At 41.2% G+C, this 24,720-nt stretch overlaps 2 protein-coding genes across 2 annotated transcripts in view; both read left to right on the forward strand.

Annotated features, from left to right (window-relative positions):
- The first annotated feature begins 896 nt into the window (after positions 1 to 896).
- On the forward strand, positions 897 to 7,802 carry LOC111239104 (vomeronasal type-2 receptor 1-like). The gene is made up of 15 exons (XM_022768895.1): positions 897 to 967; positions 1,461 to 1,631; positions 2,227 to 2,518; positions 2,603 to 2,845; positions 2,961 to 3,152; positions 3,312 to 3,437; positions 3,662 to 3,846; positions 4,092 to 4,212; positions 4,753 to 4,980; positions 5,125 to 5,248; positions 5,788 to 5,948; positions 6,047 to 6,242; positions 6,455 to 6,693; positions 6,804 to 7,003; positions 7,481 to 7,802. Exons 1-15 carry the CDS (start codon positions 897 to 899, stop codon positions 7,800 to 7,802), a joined length of 2,871 nt encoding a protein of 956 aa, XP_022624616.1.
- A 9,177-nt stretch (positions 7,803 to 16,979) lies between these two features.
- Positions 16,980 to 24,720, forward strand: part of kcnab1 (potassium voltage-gated channel subfamily A member regulatory beta subunit 1) — a 131,100-nt gene continuing 123,359 nt past the window's right edge. Inside the window, exon 1 of the mRNA XM_022768862.1 lies at positions 16,980 to 17,251. Coding sequence (XP_022624583.1) covers positions 16,980 to 17,251 — 272 coding nt within the window. The remainder of the gene's footprint in view (positions 17,252 to 24,720) is intronic.

Below are 24,720 nucleotides of genomic sequence, written 5' to 3' on the forward strand. Positions count from 1 at the left end.
ACCTCATAATTTATGTTTTATCTGAGTTGCATTTTTTTGTATAAATGAATATATATATATGTATATGCTGAAACAATTTCACTTCATTTAATGCAGCCCCAAGTGCAATAACAGCCAGATAACTAATATCACAACAATTTTGTTCACCACTGGATGCATGTGAAGGTATCTCACCACACTGAAAAATCCTCATTTCACAAGTCTCATTTCTTCATGTGGTTGTTGTCATAGCACAACTTCCAGATAGAAATGTTGAATACACAGCCAATCAACCTGCTGGAGCCTCCTCCATTTAAACATGTGCCTCTTTAAAAGTCTCTGCATGGGGCTGGGCTATTATAAATTAGCATTTTTGTAAGTGACGGCACATAATTGATTTCTTGCAGAACTCATCAGTATCACTCAGGTGTCTCTCATGCGCCTGAGACAGATCACAAGGACTCAATTGCACACTCACACACACACACACACACACGGTAATCATTTATCATCAGCAACTACACAAGAAATACATCTCAGTATCTCCTTCCTTTATTTAGATTCCTGCTTTCTGTGAGCAAATTTCGCTTTATTATAACATCATGTTATAATAGTGACATACAACCACTGTAAACAGCCATATTGTTGTGAGAAGTTTACAGTGTAATTTGATTTTATTAAGATCCTATTTGTGTGCAGTCGGCCCTCGTTACCCGGCAGAGGTCCCCCTGTGTGCCGGAGGTTCAGGTGTGTGTTTGTCCCCGCTGACTGAGAGACAAGAGCAGACAAGTTCAATCATCCATCCAGCACACCGCAGACCCACACTCAGGGGACGAGACACAATTTTGGAACAGTAGCCACGCCATAATGTTGTGTGAAGACTGTGCAAGTTAGCACATGCAGCCGCCAATTAACCAATGGCCTGTGGCAGTTTGTCTCCTGCAGTTGACCTGATTACGACTAATGAACTGATCGGTATTTACAGGAGGCAAGAGAGAGAGAGAACACAGAGAGATGAAATGAAATGATGGGATGTTTTATTGGATTTATTTGGCGTAGGAGTGTGTTTGTGTTTGTTTTACTTTTTGCTGGTCCAGGATCCAATTCGTGATCTTGGGGGGTGACAAAACCAGTGGAACAAGTTTTGAGCCACACTTGACTATATACACCATTAATGAGATAATAATATTCTGGTATTTACCAAAATGAACAAAATTCTTCTTGTCTATGTTTCACATTAAATATAGATTAATATGCTCTCAGCCAGTCACTGTATTCCACTGTCCTCCTCTTCACTTTTGCACCATTGAATCTGTTCTCAGGTTACCTTGTGCAGCACATCTCCCCTGGGAGCAGATAAGACACCTGTCACACTTTGCTGTCTGCCACAGTGAGAGCTCTCCCGACTCCTTTCAGCGTCCACATAGCATGGAAATCGGCCACTTTTTGCTTGGATTATGTGCCTTTTTCTACTTTTACAGGTCTGTTACGGCAGAGTCCACCTGCAAGCTGAAGGCCAAGTTCAATCTGAACGGCTACAAGGATGTAGAGAGGAAGAAGGTCGTTATTGGGGGGATGTTTTCTGTTCACAAGCGTATTGCTTCCACTGATGGCAACACTTCGAGGGTGCCAGTCTCCTCGGGGTGTGAGGGGTGAGTTGAGCCATCTTTGACCTGTTCACATGACCTGTTTTTCATCATCGTGTCTGTATTTGTTCAGTCTCCTTTAGGTTAAGCTGTTGTTAGAGTGTATTAAACTAGTCAAAGATGACCCTATACTCCTATCAAAGTCAAATAGTTTAATTCTATAGCCATTAAATGAGAAATTGTTTTACTTGAGTGACTTAATTATGTGTTTCATCCTCACTGTGTACTCATGAGACCTTTTAACTTCATGATTTTACTACAGAAATCAAGACATAGCAGGGCAGCACCTCTGGGGCCAATTAGCTACAGTTGACCATATTATTATGAAGACAGGCCTTTACACAGTGATATGCAACAATAACCAGCAAGTCTGTGAACTGTCCTCTCATGGGTAATTTAGGTAATAACATCAAGACTACAATAGTCTGTGTATATCTTCAATCAAGTTAATTTTGCACATATACTGCATTGAATGAATACATTTTTCTTTCTTTCTGTCTAAATGCAAACGTTTGAGGCTGTTAAAGACAACAGACAGTAGAGTAAAACTGATCTCTATATAAATGTACTGTTTATTCGTCACCTTCCCAACATCCTCCAGGTTTAACTTCCGCACCTTCCGCTGGACCCAGACCATGCTGTTTGCCATCAATGAAATAAACGAGAGGAACGACCTGCTGCCTGAAACCGACCTGGGCTACGTTGTCTATGACTCCTGCTTCACCATCTCCAAGGCCGTTGAGGGCACCCTCACCTACCTGACAGGCCAAGATGAGGCTGTACCCAACTACCGCTGCGGGAGTGGGGCGCCTCTGGCTGCTCTAGTGGGCGCTGGGGGCTCCGATCTGTCCATCGCCACTGCCAGGATACTGGGACTTTATCACTTCCCGCAGGTAAGGCAGTGGTGAGTGACACAAAGGTAGATAAAGACAAGGCGATGTCAACAGACTGAGACGTGCTCGTCCTCTTATCTTTAGGTCAGCTATTGTTCAACATGCTCCGCCCTGGAAAGTAAGTTCCAGTTCCCCACCTTCCTGAGGACCATTCCCAATGACAAGCACCAGTCTACAGCTATGGCCCAGCTGGTGCTGCACTTTGGCTGGACCTGGGTGGGCACCATAGCTGCAGACGATGATTATGGCAAGTACGGCATCAAAGACTTCAAGGAGCAGGTGGAAGAAGCTGGTGTCTGCATCTCCTTCTCTGAGACCCTGCCAAAAGTAATCAGTTCATCAATATTTGATCAATATCCCACCTGTTATTGTCATCACATCAATACATTACAAGTCATTAGTGTTTTTTTTTAAATCCTGTTACCCCTTGTATAAACATTAGGTGAGTTCCCCAGAGGACATCCAGCGTATTGTTGAAACTGTAGTTGAGTCCACGGCCAAGATCATCGTGGTCTTCTCATCAGACGTGGACCTTAGTCCTCTCATCTTTGAGCTCCTCCGGCACAATGTGACCAACCGCACCTGGATTGCCAGCGAGGCCTGGGTCACCTCTGCTCTCATTAACCACCCCGGGGTGAGTGCTCAATCAAGTGATGAGCAAGGGTGACCAACTGACTGATGTTTGAACAGAAACAGTGCAATTACAGATGTTCCAGAGGCTCTGACCAGTCTGAACAAAACATGATACATCACAGTTTGAGCTGAGGCTGATGATGTGCATGTTTTTATCCAGGTGAGCTCAGTGCTGGGTGGTACCTTAGGCTTTGGGGTGAAGAGGGCTGACATCCCTGGTCTTCAGCGCCATCTACTGGACCTGGACCCCTATGCTGACCAACTCACTGAGGAATTCTGGGAGACGGTGTGTTTATTAAGCTGCTTAACTGACCTGGGGAACTTTGGGTGCCCACTGATCTATCTTCACTCATTGACTGGCCACATCCAGGGTCTGACAATTGCTGGGACAATTAACTGAAAACACTGAAAAAGCATGTTTTTTTTTTTTCTTACCAAACACACAAATATTCAAATTGATCAAGAGAAAGTGGTGTTTTTGACAATATTTTTTTTTTTTTTGTCTTACAGGCATTTAACTGCACACTGGACTACAGCAAAGCTCTGAAACAGGCCAAACAGAGGGCTAAGGAGGTTAACAGCACACTGTCCCGGGCTGTGAGGGGGGTTCCTGAAGGGCTGTGTACAGGTAGCGAGTCTCTGGCACCGCTCAACAACACTTACTCTGATGTTTCCCAGTTACGGATCACTTACAGGTCAGTTCTCACCACTCAGACTGCTGCTGTTAGTAATGTCACCACTGTCATCTTTATGTCCCTAGTATCTGTCTATCACCTCTACTACTGGTGACATATCACTGATTGACCATTATTTAACCAAAAAGTCTCGCCTGGCCATGATTTAATTTCATGTGCTGAGATATCTGCTTGTGAATGATGATGATGATGATGATGATGATGATGATGATGATGATGATGATGATGAAGGTGTCTCCCCACAGTGTATACAAAGCAGTGTATGCTGTGGCACACGCCTTGCACAACCTGGAGCACTGTGTGAATGGACAAGGGCCGTTCAGTGGGAGCACCTGTGCTGACATCACCAACTTTGAGCCATGGCAGGTACGTACATGTGTGTGTTTGTGTGTGTGTGTGTGTGTGTGTGTGTGTGTGAGAGACAGAGAGAGAGAGAGAATACAATTGTTTTTATATGCACGTTAGACCAGTATATGAATGCTATGTTGCATAAAATACTTTTATGCAAATACACACATTACTGTATGACAAGAAGTGTCCTAAAGTGCTGTGTGACAGGAAACAAGATTATGGTAAGATAGTCATTTTAAATATTTTAAATATTAGAAAATATTACAAATCAAATAATTGAACCAAACATAAAGAATGATTGAGTGAAATGAGTAATTCTGTGCTTAGTTTTTTGTTTGTGTGTGTGTGTTATGTGTTTTGATGTTTTCATTAAGCCACACACACACACACAAATGGTTGTTAAAAGCATTGGCAGATCATATGTGGTACACCATTTACGTTATTTGTTTTGAGGAGGGGGCCCTGCCCCTTTTCGATCATGGAATGTGAATCATATTATTTCAAACTGTTGCTTATACCTGTTGTAAAATGTGGCTCCATCTCTCTCCTCCTCAGCTGATGTACTACCTGAAGAACGTGCGTTTCAAAGTGCCAAACACAAACGAAGAGATCTACTTCACTGATGGGGATGTGGAGGGCTTCTATGACATCATTAACTGGCAGGTCAATAGTAATGGGGAGATATACTACATCACGGTGGGACGCTACAATGGCTCAGCGGCCCCAGAGGACAGGATGACCATAATGAATGACTCCATTGTGTGGAACAATGAAGTGCTGGAGGTCAGGAGCACATTGATTAAGACATCAATTAACCATACGCTCTTCTAGAATATTAGTTGGTTCGTGCATATGTCCAAGTCTGTGTTTGTGTGTGTATGTGTGTGTGTGTGTGTGTGTTTGTGTGTGTGTGTGTGTGTGTTGCAGCCTCCTCGCTCAGTGTGCAGTGAGAACTGTCAGCCCGGCACCAGGAAGGGGATCCGGCAGGGAGAGCCAGTCTGTTGCTTTGACTGTATCCCATGTGCTGACGGAGAGATCAGCAACACAACTAGTCAGTATACAACTTTCCAAACTGTATATCTTCCTGAAAAGTCTGAACTGAAATATTAACCTTGGTAATTTTTCTTTTTTTCACTTTTTTCTTAAATTTGAAATAAACAAACAACAAGAAGACGTTCAAGACAAGGGGGCAGTTAGCCATATCTTAGTGAATCTATCAGAAGAAATTACTGCTCTGTTTTATTTCATCACTTCATAGCCTGAAACTATTATAATATATGGAGATGCATTATTGAAAAATTGCCAATTATCACAATGAGGAAGTTGTGTTCATAAGGCCGCAAAAATAAGCCAACATTTTACACTCCAATTCACTATCATGTCACACTGAAACGGTGCTGTATCATAACAGTCTTATTTTAGGCTGATAAATCCTGTCATGTTTTAGAGGACAGTTGTATCCACTGGTCCTCCTGGACAGTTTGAAGTCACCAAATGATACAGCATGTAACTTCTGCTGTCGCTGTTCAGAGACTGTGATAAAGGACACACACACCCTGCGACCCTCTGATCACCCTCTCCTTCACACAGATGCTCGTGAATGTATCCTGTGCAGTGGAGACTACTGGTCCAATGATGCTCATGATATCTGTGTGGCAAAAATAATTGAGTTCCTGGCCTTTGGGGAGCCACTGGGGATCACTCTCATCGTCATCTCTGCCTTTGGAGCATTAGTTACCATCGCTGTCGGGGTGAGAATCACAAAGGGGAAAACGTATATCTACTAGTGAGGCCAATAGATCCCGTCAAATTTTGCGTTTCATTGTGTTTGTGTTCTTCTTTTTTCCAGGTGGTGTTTGTTGTGAACATCAGCACCCCTCTGGTGAAAGCCAATGATCCTCTGTTGAGTTTCTCGCTGCTATTTGCGCTGGTGGTGACCTTCCTCTCCTCCATCGTCTTCCTCGGAGAGCCTCAGGACTGGAGCTGCATGACCAGCCAAGTCGGCCTGGCTCTGGGCTTCGCTCTCTGCCTTTCCTCTATCATGGGTGGGTACACTCTCAACAGAGGTATACCTCATTTGTGTGTTTTTATGTGTGTGCACTGTATTGCCTGGCAATGGTCTGTCTATTGCAATCTGAGTATCTCCAGTAGTCACCAGGAGAAATGAATGTACCCCCTGCTGAGCTTATTTCACCCTTTCAGATTTTGTTCAAGGCTACAGACTGCACTGTAGCATCCTGATATGTTTTTACTTCAGGTAAGACAGCAGTGTTGATGCTGAGAGCCCAGGCTCTGAAAGCAGCGCGAGCCAAAGCAAAAGCAGCTGCCAAAGCTGCAAAAGCAGCAGCCGAAGCAGCAGCCAACAGCGGCAGTCCTGATGTCATTGTAACCAACACAAATAACAACAATGATGTGAACACCAGCGCCAACTCTGATGTTGACATTCTCACCTGCGCCCACCAGAGGGCAATAGCTGCTGTGGCAACATTAATACAGGTACATACATTTAAAAGAAGACTTTGCACCTCACTTGACATCTTACTCTGACCTCTTAATGCTAGTAGTGTCTGATGTTATAATATAATTTTACTTACCTTATCATCCAGGCTATCGCATGCACGGTGTGGCTGATCGTCCTCCCTCCACACCCTGTCAAAAATACTTCAGCCCAGAATATAAAGATCATTCTTGAGTGTGATGAAGGCTCTGTGGTCTTCATCTGCTGCATCTTCGGCTATGACATCCTGCTGGCTCTGCTGGCATTCATCTTTGCCTTCATAGCCCGAAAGCTGGAGGACCACTTCAGGTAGACAACAGATGAGCAGTTACATTAATATCACCACAGCCACTGGCCCATTGGGGTCAATGAAAATAAACAATACCCTACAGAATATTTATGCCTTGAAGTTATGACGACTTTATCTTTTTCTCTATCTTGTTTAGATCTTTCTATGCATAGAGATAGATTCATTAAGTATTGAATATACAGTGTAAAATTATAGGGGGATTATTTCTTGACAGACACTTCTGTTTATGCGAAATAATATTTTGGCTGTGTGCGCATATCAGTAGGAATTATATAAACTTAGACAGATGGTGCAAACACACAAATAAAAGGACAATAAGTGTGAAAGATTATTCTCCTTGGTGTTCCTCTTCCGGTCTTTTCCCAACCTTTGAGATTCAGAGCATTAATCCTCTTTTCGAACCATCTTGGTGTTAAAAAAACTCCTCTTTCAACACTTAAGAAGCATATACATGCCTTTCTTTATCTGTCTTCCAGCGAAGCGAAGTGCGTGACCTTTGGCATGCTCGTCTTCTTCATTGTGTGGATCTCGTTTGTCCCGGCTTACCTCAGCACACGTGGAAAGTTCATGGTAGCTGTCCAGATTTTCGCCATCTTGGCCTCCAGCTTTGGCCTGCTGACCTGCATCTTCCTGCCCAAGTGCTACGTTCTCTTGGTCAAACCTGAACGCAACACAGAAGAAATGATGAGGCCCCGTTCCAAACCCCGCGATGGGACCTCAACTGGGACCTCGGCCTCACTCGCTACAGCTGCCACTGAGGTCAATGCTTCAACAGCATCCACTGCCATTGATGATTAGTGAGAAAATGATAAGAAATAAACTGAGGCACAAAATTGAAAATTGAAAATAATGTAGATGGCAGTTGTGCCACTGCTTCACTGGGCATCTGGTCCAGCTTATTAGGGTTCCTAGTCCTGTTATTCACATTTATTTTACAATCATTATGTTTGGTCCTGATGAACAGACAATATATATTATTTACAAAACATTTATATTTATACTGACTGAATCTTCACATGCATTAGGTAGGGTTGATTTCAATAAGCAATATTCGTGAGGAAGTAAAACTGCTACCTCAACAATTACTCAAAAATGCATTTTCAAAAACATAAAATCGATGGTGTATGTGTAAAACACAGGGCACATTCTTTAAGAACAATATCATTTTGACATTACTTGCTTTACTCTGATGTCTGTAAGTTTTGCTAAAAGATATTTGAATGAACACAGACTCTTACTGTCAAAGCTGCTGTTGTTTCAGTTGTTGTAGTGGAATTAAAATTAAGGCAGCGTTTACCTCAGATACATTTCTGCTGTATTTCTAGTGGCAAATCAATTTCAAACACAACAATCAATTTTTACTATTACAGGAATTTAGCTCATTTTGTTCCTATCAGAACATCTGTATAAAATGTTTACACTGTTAACTTTCTATTACTACAATAGCCTGTCACTGTGACACATGTGTGACAATTCTTAATAGTTGAATAAATGTTATTTTCAGTCACTATAATACGTGTTTTTCTTGTCAAAGCAGGAAATTAATTCTCTGTCAAATATTGGTAAAAATCCAGTCAATATTTTGGATTGTAGTGACAACCTGGAAAATGAGTTATTGTCTTCTCACAGTCAAGCGGGTTTGCAGAGAATGGTCGGTTTTATCATGTTGTCCCTCGACATTGCCGTGCCTCCATATGGCCACTTCTACTGGGCCACCAGATAAATGAGAATGAAAGAATGAATGAACAATAAACATGTTCCAGGGGCCCCTTTCTGGATGAGTGCTTGTGTAATTAAAAGCGTGCACATGTGGGCCACTTTTTGTCACCCATACTTTCAGCGAGTGTGACAAAATGTCTTTTAAAGCTGCACTAATAAAGTTTCTTTTAATTTAACAATGACTGTGCACTGTGAAAGCCACCTGTCTGTGCAGCTCCCTTAAGCATCTTTTTGTATTATTTTTACAACCCACAAATTTACTGTTCTTTTAGCAGCCATGTCAGCATTTCAACAAAAGAAGTATGTGATATACCTCTCCGCTACCAGCCCAGGACCAGACAACAGACAAACGTAGCTCCTGAACACAGCGGAGCATTTTGCTGCTAATGACTCAGATATTACTTTCAGGAGTTGGTTAGGACAAAAACAGATCTGAAATAGAGTGAATATTGTACTTAGATTAATCAGATCCAAATGAAAACTAATGTTGCAGTGTATCTTCTGGATGTACAGTATAAATAAGCCACTGTTTGTTCACCATAACAACTTTATGAGGTTGCAATATGCCACTGACAGAGAATTGTTAGTGTAAATTGTTTATGTACAGTAACACCATATATTTGCAACATTACTGTATGACAAGCAGTTTTGGTTAGCATGATAATACTGAATATTAGCCTAGCTGAGCTAGCTTGGAGGCCTGTGCAGTAGGAGAAGCTTTATCACTTTATCTGTTGGTCACTAATCCACAGGAGGATCTCAGAGTCAAACTACTGTAACTACATACTCAGATTAATAAACTGAGGTCTCTCCTGTTGAAGAGGTTGTCCCTGATGTATCAGTGTGGGGGACAGCTTATACCTCTCAGCTGGCTAGAATGATCCAGCAGAGGGAGCTGGTGGCAGCTGCTCTGGAAATCCACGTCTTGTTTGCTCTGCTGACTCTGTTAAACCAAAACCCTTGCCCTTATTCAATACATGGAAGTGTGTTGATGGCAGGATGGATGGCTATATCATTACAGGGAAGATACAATATATCCCAGAAAGAGTGATGAGAGGTTTAGAAAATATGATGCTCCATGAAACCATGAATTTTTTGAATAAGCCTTCTTTTAAGAGGGAGAGAAATTAATTATGCAGGAATCCATACGATGGATGACTAAGAGTTGATAAGATGACAAGATGAGAGGAGGCATATATAACAGTAAAAACAACACTTTACTGAACTCTAACAGGGCGGAGGGAATGATGATATAAATGCATGTGGGTGTGTTGACTGTCTCATTAATCACACTGAGCTTTAACCTCTGTATTACAAAAGACACTGAAGCACTATTTCAGGCTTTTAGTTTAATCTTTTCATAATTTTTCTTCTCTCTGTCACCTACTCACTATTATTTTTATACACTTCAAAAAATGTTGCATTTGTTGGAGAAGCTGAACCTAATATCTTTGTATCGTTCTATATTAGTCCAGGTGGCTGTTTTCTACTTGTGTGTCTTTGTGTTTTGCACAAGATGTGTGTGTGAGCTCCCTCATGAGCACGTGGCTTTCCAGGAATCTCTGAAGCTGTGAACTGTGTCCAATCAAAGCTGTCAGTGTGGATGGTAATAAATTCTCCTGGTGACAGAGCGGTGAAGGAATGTGTTTATAATTTATTGTCAGCTGACGAGAGTGGACAGGAACACTGGTGCTAAATCAAGACAAAATGTGTGCACGTGCATCGCTGCATGTGTGTGTGTGTTCGCTTTACTTTGCATATGGTTGATTGTGTGTCCATGCGTGTACCAATGTTAACCTGCAAGAGGCATTTTCAGTTAACACTTTATTTTATCACTTTGTAAAGTCAACGGGCTGTTTACAGTTTACCGTGTAATACATTTTAATCATTTTTTCCTTTATTTTTTATTTGCTTCATAGCAAAGGTCCGAGTACAATATAGTGAAATGTGTTCTTTCATGCTTTAAATTAGAAAATGTAACCATGTGCTTATCTATTTCCAGATGGACTTTTAAGGAAACATCACACACATCTCCTTCACCTTCCCACTTATTCATGCTGATTAAAGGTGCCATATGTAAGTATTTGCTATCGCTACCTTAGCAACATTAGTTGTTAGCATTCACAGCTGTTTACTTAACAGTCTAGAGGAAACGATGTGAGTTTGGCATCAAACTTCATTCACTTGCTAAGAACTGTCGGTGTAAAGCAATATAACGTTAACTCCTGTATTGCTTTTATTTCTATCTCTTCTTTTCTTTGCAGCTTAGCATGGTTTCTTACTGCCTGGGCAGCTCTACTTCTTCAAACTCTCATGCTGAACTAAGGGGGGAGACTGGATGCTACCGCGACTCACTATCACTTCTCGAGGTACAAAGTGGTTAGCTGATGGATGTCATTCCGTTGCTGACCGGCGGGCTGCTGCTGCCTCTCAGATGCTCGTTCTGGCTCCCGATTCCTCCCTCTGCTCGTCTTGTTGTGCATCTGTCTGTGCACTTGCTAGACAGAGCCGGCTCTCTTTTCTCGGGCAAACTCTGCGGTGGCTTCGATCTATAATAATAATAAAAAAAAACAATGATCAAAACACAGCAATAATACAAATAAAATCATTAGAAATAAAATCATGCAAATACATAAAAGCAAAAAAATATATGAAAGCATGCATATAAACTGTGAAATCAATAAATAACCATAAAATCCACTCCCGCCTCCTCAGCTCCATAGTCGGCAGCTCTCCCTCTGTTACCCTGATATCGCTCTCATATTTACACGTTCCCATCTGTATAACTGTCAAGTCAAATAAACAAACATGAAAACATACAGCAAAGAATCACTTCCTTATAAGGAACTTGTGAGAAGAAATGTCTTCACCTATTTATTCCCCTCGCAGTGATCCAGCTAAGCTCATCCACACTGGTAACACAGGCAGGCTGCTGTAAACAGAAAACAGACTCAAGGACTTGTCATCATCCTTAGACCAGTCACTTAAGAATAGTTTCCAGTGGACATTTCATGTTATTCTTCATGTGAAAATTATACCTTGGACTTAACGAGTGAGGAGTGTAAAAGATCCTTTTAGCTACTGATGAATCACAAAGTGTGTGTGTGTGTGTGTGTGTGTGTGTGTGTGCACGCATCATAAGGCTGCATTTAGATTTAGTGAGTCAGTAACTATATACAGTAGGGCTGATGTCACTACATGATTATTGTGGCCAAAAGAATTCATGATAATGATATTATCCTGATATTTCTATATAGTGTTTGAAAAACACTATATAAACAAATGATATCAGTCCAATTTGTCTTTCATTTTGTTTACTGTGTGTTTTGTCTCTTTTTTTTGGCAAATGAATTAGACTAAAATTTAAGTGTAGGGGGGTGGAGAGAGAGTCTCTAACCATAACTGTAAAAAAGTGTACAAAAAGAACAATTACACTTAATGTATAGTGAAAAGACTGAAATAAAAACAAAGCCTAACATTTTCCATCATGATATTATTATGTGTAATATTAACACAATATCAATATTTCATTTTTAAAATATCACAGTTATTGTCAATATTGGTGTATCACCACACCATTAATGTACAGATCTGTTTTCTGACATTTTTGAAAGCTGACATCTTTCAGAGTGAAGAATTCACCTGAGATCAGCGATGCTATTCCAAAATAATGAATGAAAAAAAAATGTGTCTCTTTATCTATAAACTGAACATCTTCATTTTTTACTGTGTGGAAGCTGATAGACCACAAGCAGGGCGGTGTTAGATATTTGACACTACTCCTTTTGTCATGCCCCACTTGTTTTGTGTGTCAGTATGTGAAAGGTTAGAGGGATTTTTTACGACACAAATATATATTTCTTCGACTTATATAACATTACATTTAAGAGATAGATAGTCTTTACCTACCCTCACCGATGTTTTCAGCATCTTACTGCACTAATTTCTCATGAAAGGTGAACTGCATGGCTGCTACTCTTTAAATGAACGTCCTCATCACACAACAGGCTGTGGGGTGAAAAAGGAGACTAAAGAGACATACAGAGGCTCAACTTTGCTCCTCCTAATTTAATAGTGCAGAGAGCAGCTGTTCCTTCTTGCTCCATATAGTTTTGGCGCCTGTGTGGATTGTGTGAGCTTGTGTGTATGTTTGCATATGTTTATGTGTATGTGTCTTTTAACTCTTGCTTGCCAAGTCTCAGACATCTGCATTAATTATAAATCCAATCAGTATCTGTAAACACTTCCATCCCCCAACCTTTATTTTTTGAGAGTAGACTACAGCATGGACTCATGGTTCAAAAAGATTCAATTTTCATGATGAATTATGTGTGATCTGTAAAGATGATGAAAGGCTGACCTTTCTCTCAAGTGATTATCCAAATATGAGTATATGAGAAAAAGAGATTTAAAGTTGAATTAATTACACTAAGCTCATTTTTCAATGAGTAAAACACACTTTATATAAAGGATGTAGCGTTTAATAAGAAAAGTGGAATACTGGCTGTGCAGGACACGGTCATTAACAAAGTGCCTCTATGGGGATTTAACACACTTTACTATTGATAGTACAGAGGTGTGGATCTTCCTATTTTACAGTGTGATAGATTACCTATAAAGGTCATTCTCATCTTTGACAGAAAGCATCCACATGCCTGAAAGTACTTGGAAATGAAATAAATAAATCATCAAAGTTAACAACCACAATAACCTTGATCCTTGTGCTGATCTGATTCTGATGTGCAAACACAGACACACAGGCACTGAAGCTTTCAGGCCTTTGACGTCGAAGTTTCAAGGTTGTGTCTGATTCTCTCAGATTAGCATCTACTGATGTTTGTCCAGTTTTACTTTAGTCCATAACGTCTAAAAAGGCCTGCTCACTGATTATCTGAATCAATACTAATTATCTGAGAACAATCCTGAAAGTAGTTAAACTCTTATCTGTAAAGCATAATTATGCACAATCCGATCCAGTAACTCATTTTGTATACCCACCTGTACCGTGTAAAACCTTACTGTAGTACTGTGCAGCATCACTGCACAGCCTCACTGATAAAAGACAAAGGCAGTTACCACACGAGGCAAAAACTTCCAGTGAAAATTAGACTTATTGAACAGAATCTAACATATTAAGACAAAGACTGTGAACATGCACACCTGTGTGTGTGTGTGGGTGTCTGTGTGTGCCTGTGTGTTTCCATGTATCAGTTTACGTCTCAATGGAGTTTCAGGATAAAGGACTTGAATGTCGGATTTTGTCCATGCTAGAATTTCCCATTTAGTGACGATGACATTACAGAGACATCAGATTGGATTCACTTTGTGCGATGAATCTCCTCAGGCAGCGACCTTGAGGGACAACAGGTCATCCAGTTGAATTGCTGCGCCCAGGTCTGTGTGATGCGGTGTCAAATATGCCATTCTGTTTTAACTAAACAGACCTATACCCATAACCCTAGGGTTCAACCTCTGAGGCACACACGATCCTAACAAAAACAGTTAATGGACAGTTACCTTGATAGAAATGGTACAGCAAAATCTCATCATTGTACTGTATATGGTGTAATATCACCCAGTCATACTCCAGTGGTAGCTGAAAAATGACAGGTTGGTTAAAAAGATACGGCACATCTTTGCAGCATACTACAAAACTCAAAATTTCCAACCCAAATTAGCTGTTGACCAAGACACAGTCAGAGGTCTGTCCTCCATCCTCTTCTTCTCACTGCACAGTCAGCACTGACCACCCCCACCCCCACCACGCCCCTCAGCCATGTCCAGTGAGCTATCAGGGTCTCATTACTCTGCTGAATAATTTAAGGCTGACACTCCATCGCTGATTTATTCACTTGACCTCTAAGGACACCAATCTACTTGGATATCAGGAGGATCCTTGGACCACACGGCTTGACCACAAGAAGCCATTTAATGGGTGAGTGGTTATTAAAGCACTTAACGGACTGAGCTCAAACAAACTATATTAGTTGGGGTTACAAGTGACACAGAAATACCTAATTCATTACAAGCACATCCAGTTTATAGTATTCCCTCACTGTGTGTTATCTGAGTTTTAGTGAACATTAGCAGTTTTGTCCTGCTCTTTATTACATTCAGGGAAGCTTGTACTCCAGCCAACTTCTTCGATAGAGTTACATTAGCCAGACACACTGGTTAATCCTCTCTGTAAAAAACATGTAGTGCTAAAATCATTGTTTGAAAAATTATGTAAAAATTGTCGACTGCATCCTGTGCTGCGCCAGAACTTAAAGATTGACAGACGTAGCAACAGTAAACAATGGGGCAGATGTCAACTCTGAATTTCTGAATCTTGGCTGAATTTAAGACTCTGCATGGATGTTCTGATTCAAAAAAATTCATTGTGTAAATTTGAGTTTCAGTATATTCTTCCTCTGATTTTCATTATGTCATCTTTGTTGTCAAACAATAGGAATGTGCAGTTGGACCTTTATGATTTGTTTGACATTATTTGACCCGCTCACTTTGAATTCAAGCAGTTGTTCAAGCATTTTAATGAGGGCCAACAAAAGCTTACTCTCATCCTCTGGTTTGGACAAGGGAGCCAGCGATTTACTTAGCCAGCTTTCATATAATGAGCTCCACGCTGGATTCTAATTCCCTCTGTCTCCTCCTCTTCCCTCTGGCTCTCTCCTTCCTGCTCTAGCCACCCTCTCCTTTTGTTCATAACAGAATAACTTTGAACGTCTACGTGTGTTTGACGAGACTTTTGCTGTGCAAAGGGCCACACCGGCCCCCTGCTCTCCTGCAGTACCTGATATGAATTAACATCTCATCAGCATGCAGTCCCTCTGCAGCACACAAACGATGATCGATCAAGTGTGTCTCCTGGGTATTTCTGCTCACCTTCAGTTCAAATACTTTCCCTCTCTTTGTGTAGCGGTGTGCTTTGCTGTTTTGTGTCTCTCTCTCTCTCTCTCTCTCTCTCTCTCTCTCTCTGGTGCACATTCAGGCAGGAAACAACATTTATTCATGGTCAGAAAAAGTTAACAGGAGGAGAACTTAAAGTCTGCTTGAAAGTTGTCAGGAGGGAATCCATAAAGGCTCTTTGGTGTCTGTGTGTGTGAACTTTGAACTGACAAACACACTCAAATGGAAACACAGTGAAACACAAAACCTCACACACTGGTATTTGAATTTACATGTTGATATACATTAAAACTACCCTGCAGAGCCATGCTGTGACTGGATTATGTTGCCACATTTAATGTAACACCTCCAAACTAAAAATGCAATAGTCAAATAACAATTTCCTTGTTTTGGTGTCTGAAAAACTGCAAATATTTAACATACTGTGTGCAAATAGTTTAATGTGTACTGCAGCCAAATGTCTGTTTCCACATTGTTAGTCCTGGGAAAGGTGTAAATTTGTGTTTCTCCCACACCAGCCTGGAGTCTTATGACACAAGGAATGGTGTTAAAGCTCCTAAGACTCTGAAGTGGTCCAGGAGGTGTGTAAATATAGAGTTGTCACTGGTACCAACCCTGAAGATAAAAAGACACAATCTGCGTTTGCCAGTGTACACGTGGTGGATGTTAGTAATTGTTTATAGCTCTGCTTCAAACAATTTCCACTGTGTTTACTGATATAAATCCTCACTGAAATGCTGAGTCTTCTTTTTATTTGCATTGTATTTTCACTTTTGACTACCTGCATGTCAGTGTTTGTGTGTGGATATGTTCACATTTATGTGTTTGTGTTTGTGTTTGTATTTGTATTTGTTACATATTGTTTTAGCACCTGGACGTATCTGTGTTCTATCATGTATGCAGGGTGTGTGTGTGATTGTGTGTGAGTGTGTACACATTGTCGACACCCTGGCATGTTTGGCTCCCTCCTTTTAGGCCAGGGCAGGCTGTGACGAGACAAGGAAACCAGGATCCTGTTTCAGGGCTGGATGAGGCTATAAGAGACCAGAGAGCACACTGCACAGACAGAAAGAAAGACTGAGACAGACAGGAAGAGGAGACAAAGTACTCAGAACAAATAGACAAATGGTAAAAGAGTAGAGGCAGAGAGAGCTGACTGAACTCTGACAGTCTGACAGACAAAATAAGCTTTCCTTAGACATGCATCACTCTCTGAAACTGGACTGATCAGTCATCCCAAAAAGGGGGGGCGAACGACTTGGAAACACTTGGAAACCCTGAAGCTCCTCCTCTTCACCTTGCTCTCTGAACTCTGCCCTTGAGGGGGAGGGGGCACCCTCTGGGGCCATGCTAGCCGCCCGAAGCAGCGGAGGGGGCGTCGGCGGGGGACACCAGCCACCCCACGTGCACCGCAAGCACTCAGTGGCCTCCCTCAGCGGGACGAGAACCCACCGAAGCAACTCCCAGGATGCCAAGCGCAACTCCACCTCCGGGAAGCAGGGGGCACAGCCCCGACACAAGGCAGCGCTGATAAGAGAGATGGAGACCACCTGGTACCTGAAAATGTTTGGACTGGGCAAAGAGGAGACAGTTGCATATAAAACTGGCATGCCCTACAGGTCAGTTAAGCCCTGTGTGACTGTGTGTGTTTGAGTGTGTGTGAGAGAGAGAGAGAGAGTTTAAATATACCCATCATGAGGACGATGAGGCTGCACTTGACACAGTGCAAACAGATTGGAGGCCTAATGTGTTATACAGAGCTGTTGATGCATAAAATCATTTGACTACATCGACAATTCCATCTCACAAGTACTCACACACACACACACACACACACACACACACACACACACACACACACACACACACACACACACACACACACACACACACACACTCACACACACACAGAAGTATCAAGGGCTGATTCCTTCTCTACACATAATTAGCACTATGATCAGTAAATTGGTGTGTATGTGTGTGTGCGTGTGTGTATGTATGTGTGCGTGTGTGCGCAACGTACAGTAAATACACATGAACCGTGCATGTACGCTGACAGATTATTCAAGTATTTTCGGGCTGGACCATAACTGCTATCTGATGACAAGTGATCCCCCGCCTCCCACCACACACACACACACACACACACCTACAGCCCTATCATTTCATTTGTGAGCGTTGTGTGTCACAGGAGTCACGCTGGTCATAACGACCTCCGGCTTAGAGTTGTGTCACCTGATCTTGCCATAATGCTAATAGCCAGCATCTGTCTTGCTGCATTAGACTGTGTTGACATCCTCTAACACCATGGTGACAAAACATATGGAGGCTGGAGGGAGTGTTTTGATTCCCGTCTGTGTGATTGATGGACAGAAAGCACCAATAGCATGGCTTCTCAGGATGTGACGTGCATCACAATTTCCACTTTTGGAAGTTAGGCTATTAGTGCAGCAAGTGTTGGTAATCTTTTTTTCCCATCTCTCCCTTTCTCCCTCTCCTCCCCTTGTTTCTCACACATGGATATTTTCAGTATTGGGTTATACCCCCTCCTCCCCTTTCCATGTCTTCCCTCTCGTCACTCTACTCTCCTTTCTTGTAGCTAAATGCCTAATCCATCTGTGTCCCATTCCAATCATTCAAGCCTAAAGCTCTGCATTCATTAGCCTGCAGTCCAGCCTTTTTCCTTTCCTCCTATCTCCTCTCCTCTCATCTTCACTCTCTCTTTACTCTCCAGCCTCCCTGTTGGTTTTGGCTCTGTTCACTCTCTAATTTAGAAAAACAAAGCAGAGTGGGAACAAGAGACGAGGATGACAGTGAAGCAAGGACACAGTGTGGCGACCAAATGTTGTGGCCTTCCAAATAATTGTGGACCCATTTATATCATAGAGCAACAAAGCACAGGACTACATAATTCAAAAGGATTTCTATTATCCAAATTTGTTTCTTCACTATTCAGAGAAAATTCACTGGCAGAAGATTACAGAATCATACTGTGTGAACTGACAGAAGCAGAAAGATAATTTTGCCCAGAACTTCAAATTTGTCACATGTAAACAGACTTCATGTGATTTTGCTCTCCCTTCATCTTAAAAGAGATTTATGGCAGCTGCAATGTGCTGAGTGATGTCAGTTTATAAGCCTTGTGCATGTCACAGAATACAAGTAACAGAATACATGTAAATACGTATTGTTGTTTGTATAGACTAGAATTAATCAGCAGGATCAGGATAAGTTTGTTGTTATTAAAAGTGATAGTGAATTTTTGATGATGCTTCTTTTACTAATATCTAGTGTACTACTTGGTGTCATGTTAATTCTTAAACACTGTTTTACAGTAAGTTCTCTTAGACAAGTTTTGTAGGTGCAACAAACTGAAATAAATGTTGGCTGTGAATATTTTTGCAGGTATGTTTGATTCATTGTATAAAAAACCCAAACATATAATATAGATGGCATTATGTTTACCATAAACACTGTTTATTGTTGAATTATGGTAACAGTGTGAATAATGGTATTAATTATTTACTATTTAGACAATGCATAACTCCAGTGCAAAAATATACAGTGCATGGCTTGTACAAAATACGCAAGTTTAACATAAAAATGATCAATGAGGTGTTGCATAAATTTTCAGTGCCTCCAAAGCCCTGCAGTGTTATAGTAACAGGTAGAGAAGCTAAATCTCCAAGTCAATTTAGTTTCACTCACTGAACAGCTTGTGCCTTTCCCTACCAATCAAGTACGGAGCCCCTAAGGGGACATGGGGGGGATTGTGGGGATAAAAAAATCTTTGAGTTTCTAGTATGCCCCAGAAAGCTCCGTGCCAGCGCAATGAGCGCATATGTATCCAGAAGTCAGTACATTAACACACACACAAGCAGCCTATATCACGCAGTGTTAAGATGATGGGGTGTGTAAATGCGCAGTGTGTATGTGCATGTTTTTGGTGTGTATGTGAAGTTTTCATTGTGTACGTGGTTAATTTCATGTGTATGTGCACACTTTCATGGTGTTTCACCCTAATCGGCCTCCCATTAATAAGCCTACTTTCACGTGCGCACGCAAAACTTTCTGGTGCGTACCAGAAACTCAAAGATTTTTTCCCCCGGTGTCCACTGATCTTAATCTTAAAAGTGACATGTATAGACAAACACAATATGCTTAAGCCAACAATTTTGTGTTGGCCTATTTTCTATGCAAAGATAGCAATGACATCCTAAGCAGAGAGTGAAGTCACACTGTCAATGTGTTTTAATTTGAGTTTCTCTTTTCATTTTTGTTTAGTCTGACAGCTCCGTGCACGTTCGTGCCTGCACACGTGCATGTTAATGCATGTGAATCCCTCTGTGTTTTAACCATTGGTCCTCCCCAGGTTAATAAGCGGGCACGCCCCGCCCACACGCGAAGGGACACATTGTAGCAAGCAGCGTTCAGGTGTGCGCGGCCTCTTCCGATTTTCTCCGCTGAAGAAAGCTTCTAAAAAGGCCTCCAATAAAGAAAGCGATAAGGCCAGAGCACAGGCGGGTTGGCCGTGGACTACTGGCGCAAGTCCCTGTCAGCCAGTGGACCATCAAAACGTCGATGAAGTTCTTAAGTTTTGACCAGCTCATTGGTGTTTTTACCGGCTCCTCGTGTCATTCCTGTGGTTGTCCCTCGCCAAGAAGTCCAAGTCTGCATTTCTGTCCCAGTCCAACACTGTTCTGGCTTTCCCAAGACGGACACGCGGCTTAAGGACCTCCAGCGTGACTCCTCGGAACTGGCTTTTCTTCTCCTCCACGTGTGAGTAACTTCATGGCGGCACAATGGTACATGTCTGTTTTCACTAGTGACGGATAAAGTAGACATGACAACGTTAGCTAGCTTGCTGTTACCGATATATTGGCTCGCCATGTTTTTCGGCAAATGTTGCTATTGCTAGCTGGCTTATTGCCAGCTTTGCTGTGGAGCATATCACGGCAATGCTAGCGTGATATGCTAGGCTAACTGTTGTGGTCGTATAGTTTTTTTTGTTTTTTGTTGTTGTCTCTCGTGTGCACAGGGTGACTTTATTCATTGGTGCTTCGTGTTCTGTCACTGTGCTTCGTTACACCTTGCTGACTGAGAACTTGAACGGAGGGTGTGTGTGTGTGTGGCTACACGTGAAGCCAACGAATCAGCTGCTACATTGGCTGATGCTGGTGGTCTAGTGCGATATCTAGTGGCAGTAACGATCGTTTTACAGAATCTTATCTGAACAACTGCTGGAATCTCTTTTGGCACCAATAACAACAAGCAAGCAATTTCACTAGCTGCTGATCAGACCTGCACAATGTTCAGAAATATTTGTGGACCATTCTTTAAACGGAGAATCTGGTGTGAACAGTGATCTTGAGGTCTTCTACAGTATCTCTGTTGGATTAAGGCCTGGGCTCTGACTGGACCACACAAGGCAGATCATTGTTTGAAGTCATTTTGTAGTAAATGTACTAAATGGGGGTCATTATCTTGCTTCAGCTGGTGGACAATCACCCTGACTTTATTCAGTAAGATACCTTAAATAGATTGATGATGATGTATTTTCCCCTCGATGACGCCGAGCTGTCCAGGCTCAGAGGCAGCAAAGCCCCAAATTATGATGCTCCCTCCACCGCATGTCACTGTTGGGATGATGTTTTCATGTTGGTATGCAGTTCCCTTTTGACCCCATACAAAGTGCTGTGGGTTCTTTAGAAATGAATAGCCTTAGTTTCATCAGTCCATAAAGCATTTTCCCAGCAGTGATTCATTTAAGCCTTTAAGTCTTGGCTTCTTTTTTTTTTTTTTTTTTTTTTTACCTCACTGATCACTCTGCATTACGCTTTTGGAGCTGTCTTAGCTGGGTGCACATTTCTAAGCGGAGTAGCCACATCCACTAAATCATCTCCATTTATAAACAGTTTGTCAGACTGTGGACTGATGAATATCTGAACTCCTTGAGGTGACTTTGCAACCTTTTCAGTTTTATGCAAATCAACTTCTGAGATCTCTTTTGCAATGCATGGTTCACATCAACAGATGTTTCTTGTGAATAGCAAACTGAATATGTGTTTTTATCTTGTTTTATTGATTGGAATACAGGTTTGCTAACTCCTGACTCCAGTGAGCTTTAGTTGATGTCAGTAGCGTAGTGGTTATTTTTCCAACCTACACTGTGAATACACTGGATTTTGAATTCAGTACGAACAAAAACAATACAATGATTCAGTGTTATTAGTTATAATAGATTGTTTGTTCATTATTCTAAATGACATGAATATTGTACTGTATTTGAAGAAAAATCTATACTTAAATGCAGATAATTCCAAAGGGGTTCATTTACTACTTGTTGAAGAACTAATGCACTTGTTGGATTATAGCCTGTTTATAGTATTGCCACAAAATCCTTCTTTAAACTATTTCCTCCTGTTTGCATGATGTGCATCTCCACATAGATATAAAAACAATACTGTGTATTGAAGTGATCTCCCAAGTCAAAACACGCATCAACTATGTTTGAAATTTCAGTTGTGGGTTTTAAATGTTACATTAGAGTTGGCTTAGTGACATGCTGATGGTGGCTCCACACTTCACATGCTCTTTATTTACAGGCTCATAAAGATATGATGAAAGCCTCTCATGGCTTGACAAACAGACTGACAGGTGCATGTAGAGTGTGTGTGTGTAATGTATGAGTGTGTTTTAATAGGCATGTTTCCGAAGTGGTGAGCTCAATGCACCGCCAATAAAAAGGACGACACTGTGTGAATCACCATAAGATTAGCACTAGGACCTTCACACAGTAGACGACACTACAACACACACACACACACACACACACACACACACAACACCACCACAACACACACACACACACAACACACACACACACACACAGCACACAAAACAGAAAAACACAGTTTAATTCATTCTCCCTGGAGAATCAATGTTGATTATTGCAGTATGATCACTGGGACTCCATTACTATAATGTGGACCTTGAAAAAATGCCAAACGATTGACTCTGACCTAGAAAAGACATGAGCATGAGATGAACCCCTCCAAAAACTCCCCTTCTTGCCAATCAGCCAACTTGTGCATCTCACACACACACAGTCTGCCAGATCTCCTCTCTGAGCCCTTGATGTGGATGCCAAACAGCATGCAACGGCTGGATATCCTCATTCTCATTTAAATCAGAACAATTGCTGCGATTTTTAGCTCTCCAGTGATTCTGCATAAAAACTGGGGCAGAATATAACCACAGAAATCCTGGGCTTTTATAACTGAGCTAAAAATAGTTTTTTCTCCCCTTGAAATATGTAAATATTTTTTTCCGGCTTTTCTTTTAATTTATATTATTGAAACTCAAAATGTATTCTGCCTTAAATTGATGTGACTGTATTGAATTTCTGTTATTGGCAAATGATGACCAAAAATGGAAGAAAAAAAAAAACCCAGCTATATTTGTGCTGTCTTGACATCACACTGTTCTCCTGGGATTAGCTGTCCAAACTTAGCAAATATATTTGATAAAAAGATCATATGCAGAGTGTAAGATCAAAATCTGAATCCAAACAGGTGAACTATCTTAATCATGATTCTCAAAAAAAAAAAAAAAAAAAAAAAAAAAAAAAAACTCACATCATCTCTTTAATGACCACAAGGCCGCACTATTGCTGACTGAAACTTAGGGACATGCCTCAATAAGACCTTCACGGTACAGTGGTCCTCAAAATTGCTAACAAGCTAGAGTTCAAATTTGTGTTTGTACCATAGTTGTTTCCACTTGTCACAGATCTAATCTGACCTTCTGTATCCTTCTAGAGACCTGCAGAGACTTTCATCTCTATTATATTATTGAAAATCACTTAATAGATGATTATGTAATTCAAATCTTTTTTTCCCTTAATGGTAAAATGACAGGCCCAGGCTCTATAGCAAAACTTGGTTCAAATCGATTGGTTCAACTGATAATGACACCCAACAGAGACAATGTTGTGGCAACATGATACTGTTGCATGGAGAACAAAAACACATGTACCGTAATAGCTTGATGGATGAAGCATTGGGATGCTGCCCAGATTAGCAGTTTAGACGCATGTTAATGCCAGGTCTGAACATGGCCTTTGATTCACACTGCAGCCACGCCTTTGGCACTTGGACAGGAGCATGCTAAAAGTATCCATCCCTCAATAGATGAAATACTACGATATGAAGCAAAGATATTAGCACTATTTATGACATAGCAAAGCGAGGAAGTGCAGTATGTTCTCTTGTTGTTATGACTTTTAACACCTTGTCAGTGATTAAAAGGATAATAAAAAAAAAGGAAGAGTGTGGATAGCTGTAACATTGATTGTGCAACACAGCACTTGATGTATCCATGTATTTCATACAGTCAGTATAATACAACATTATCAACCTCACTTTGCTCTCACGCTTAAGCATTAAGGTCGATTTTCAATGATAACAATGGGATTTAGTGGAGAATGTAGGCCAACACACTGGTGTTAAACAGGAGCAGGACAGTCCCTGAGGGCTAGAGACTGATCACTGGCATAATAATTGCTGCCATAGAGTCAGATGGCATAGAAACAGAATTCTCATTTGAGTAAACATAGAAACACTGTTTTATACACTGCAGATAACAAATTAATAGTGAAAGATGTTAACATGAGCTTGCGTCATCTGATCCTTTTTAAAAATTCATCCACAAAAAAAATGTATAGTGTCGTGGCATGGCATGCCGCTCTACTTGTTCTGTTTCTATCATGCTGTGCACACTGGGTAATTATCAGACATATGCAATCGTTATGTAGGGATTCACTCACTGGAGGAAGTACATCATGTGGAGGTGGTGGGGGCAAAATGAAAGAGACAGAAAAAGATGGTTAATTAGTCTCAGGGAACATGAAGCTGATGGAAGAAGGTCTGTATGAAAAGCGGGTAAAATACTGACAGTTAATGGAAGCAGAAGTGAGAAAAGTGTCAGAAGATAAATATGGTGACAAGGGGGACAAATTGTTTTCCAAACCCTACTTTTGTTTCTCATAAAGCATGGTTCCCACTGCCGCAACACCCTACTGGACCCC

Source organism: Seriola dumerili, unplaced genomic scaffold (assembly GCF_002260705.1).
Source record: "Seriola dumerili isolate Sdu_G_001 unplaced genomic scaffold, Sdu_1.0 BDQW01001888.1, whole genome shotgun sequence".
In the NCBI taxonomy this organism is placed as follows: domain Eukaryota; kingdom Metazoa; phylum Chordata; class Actinopteri; order Carangiformes; family Carangidae; genus Seriola; species Seriola dumerili.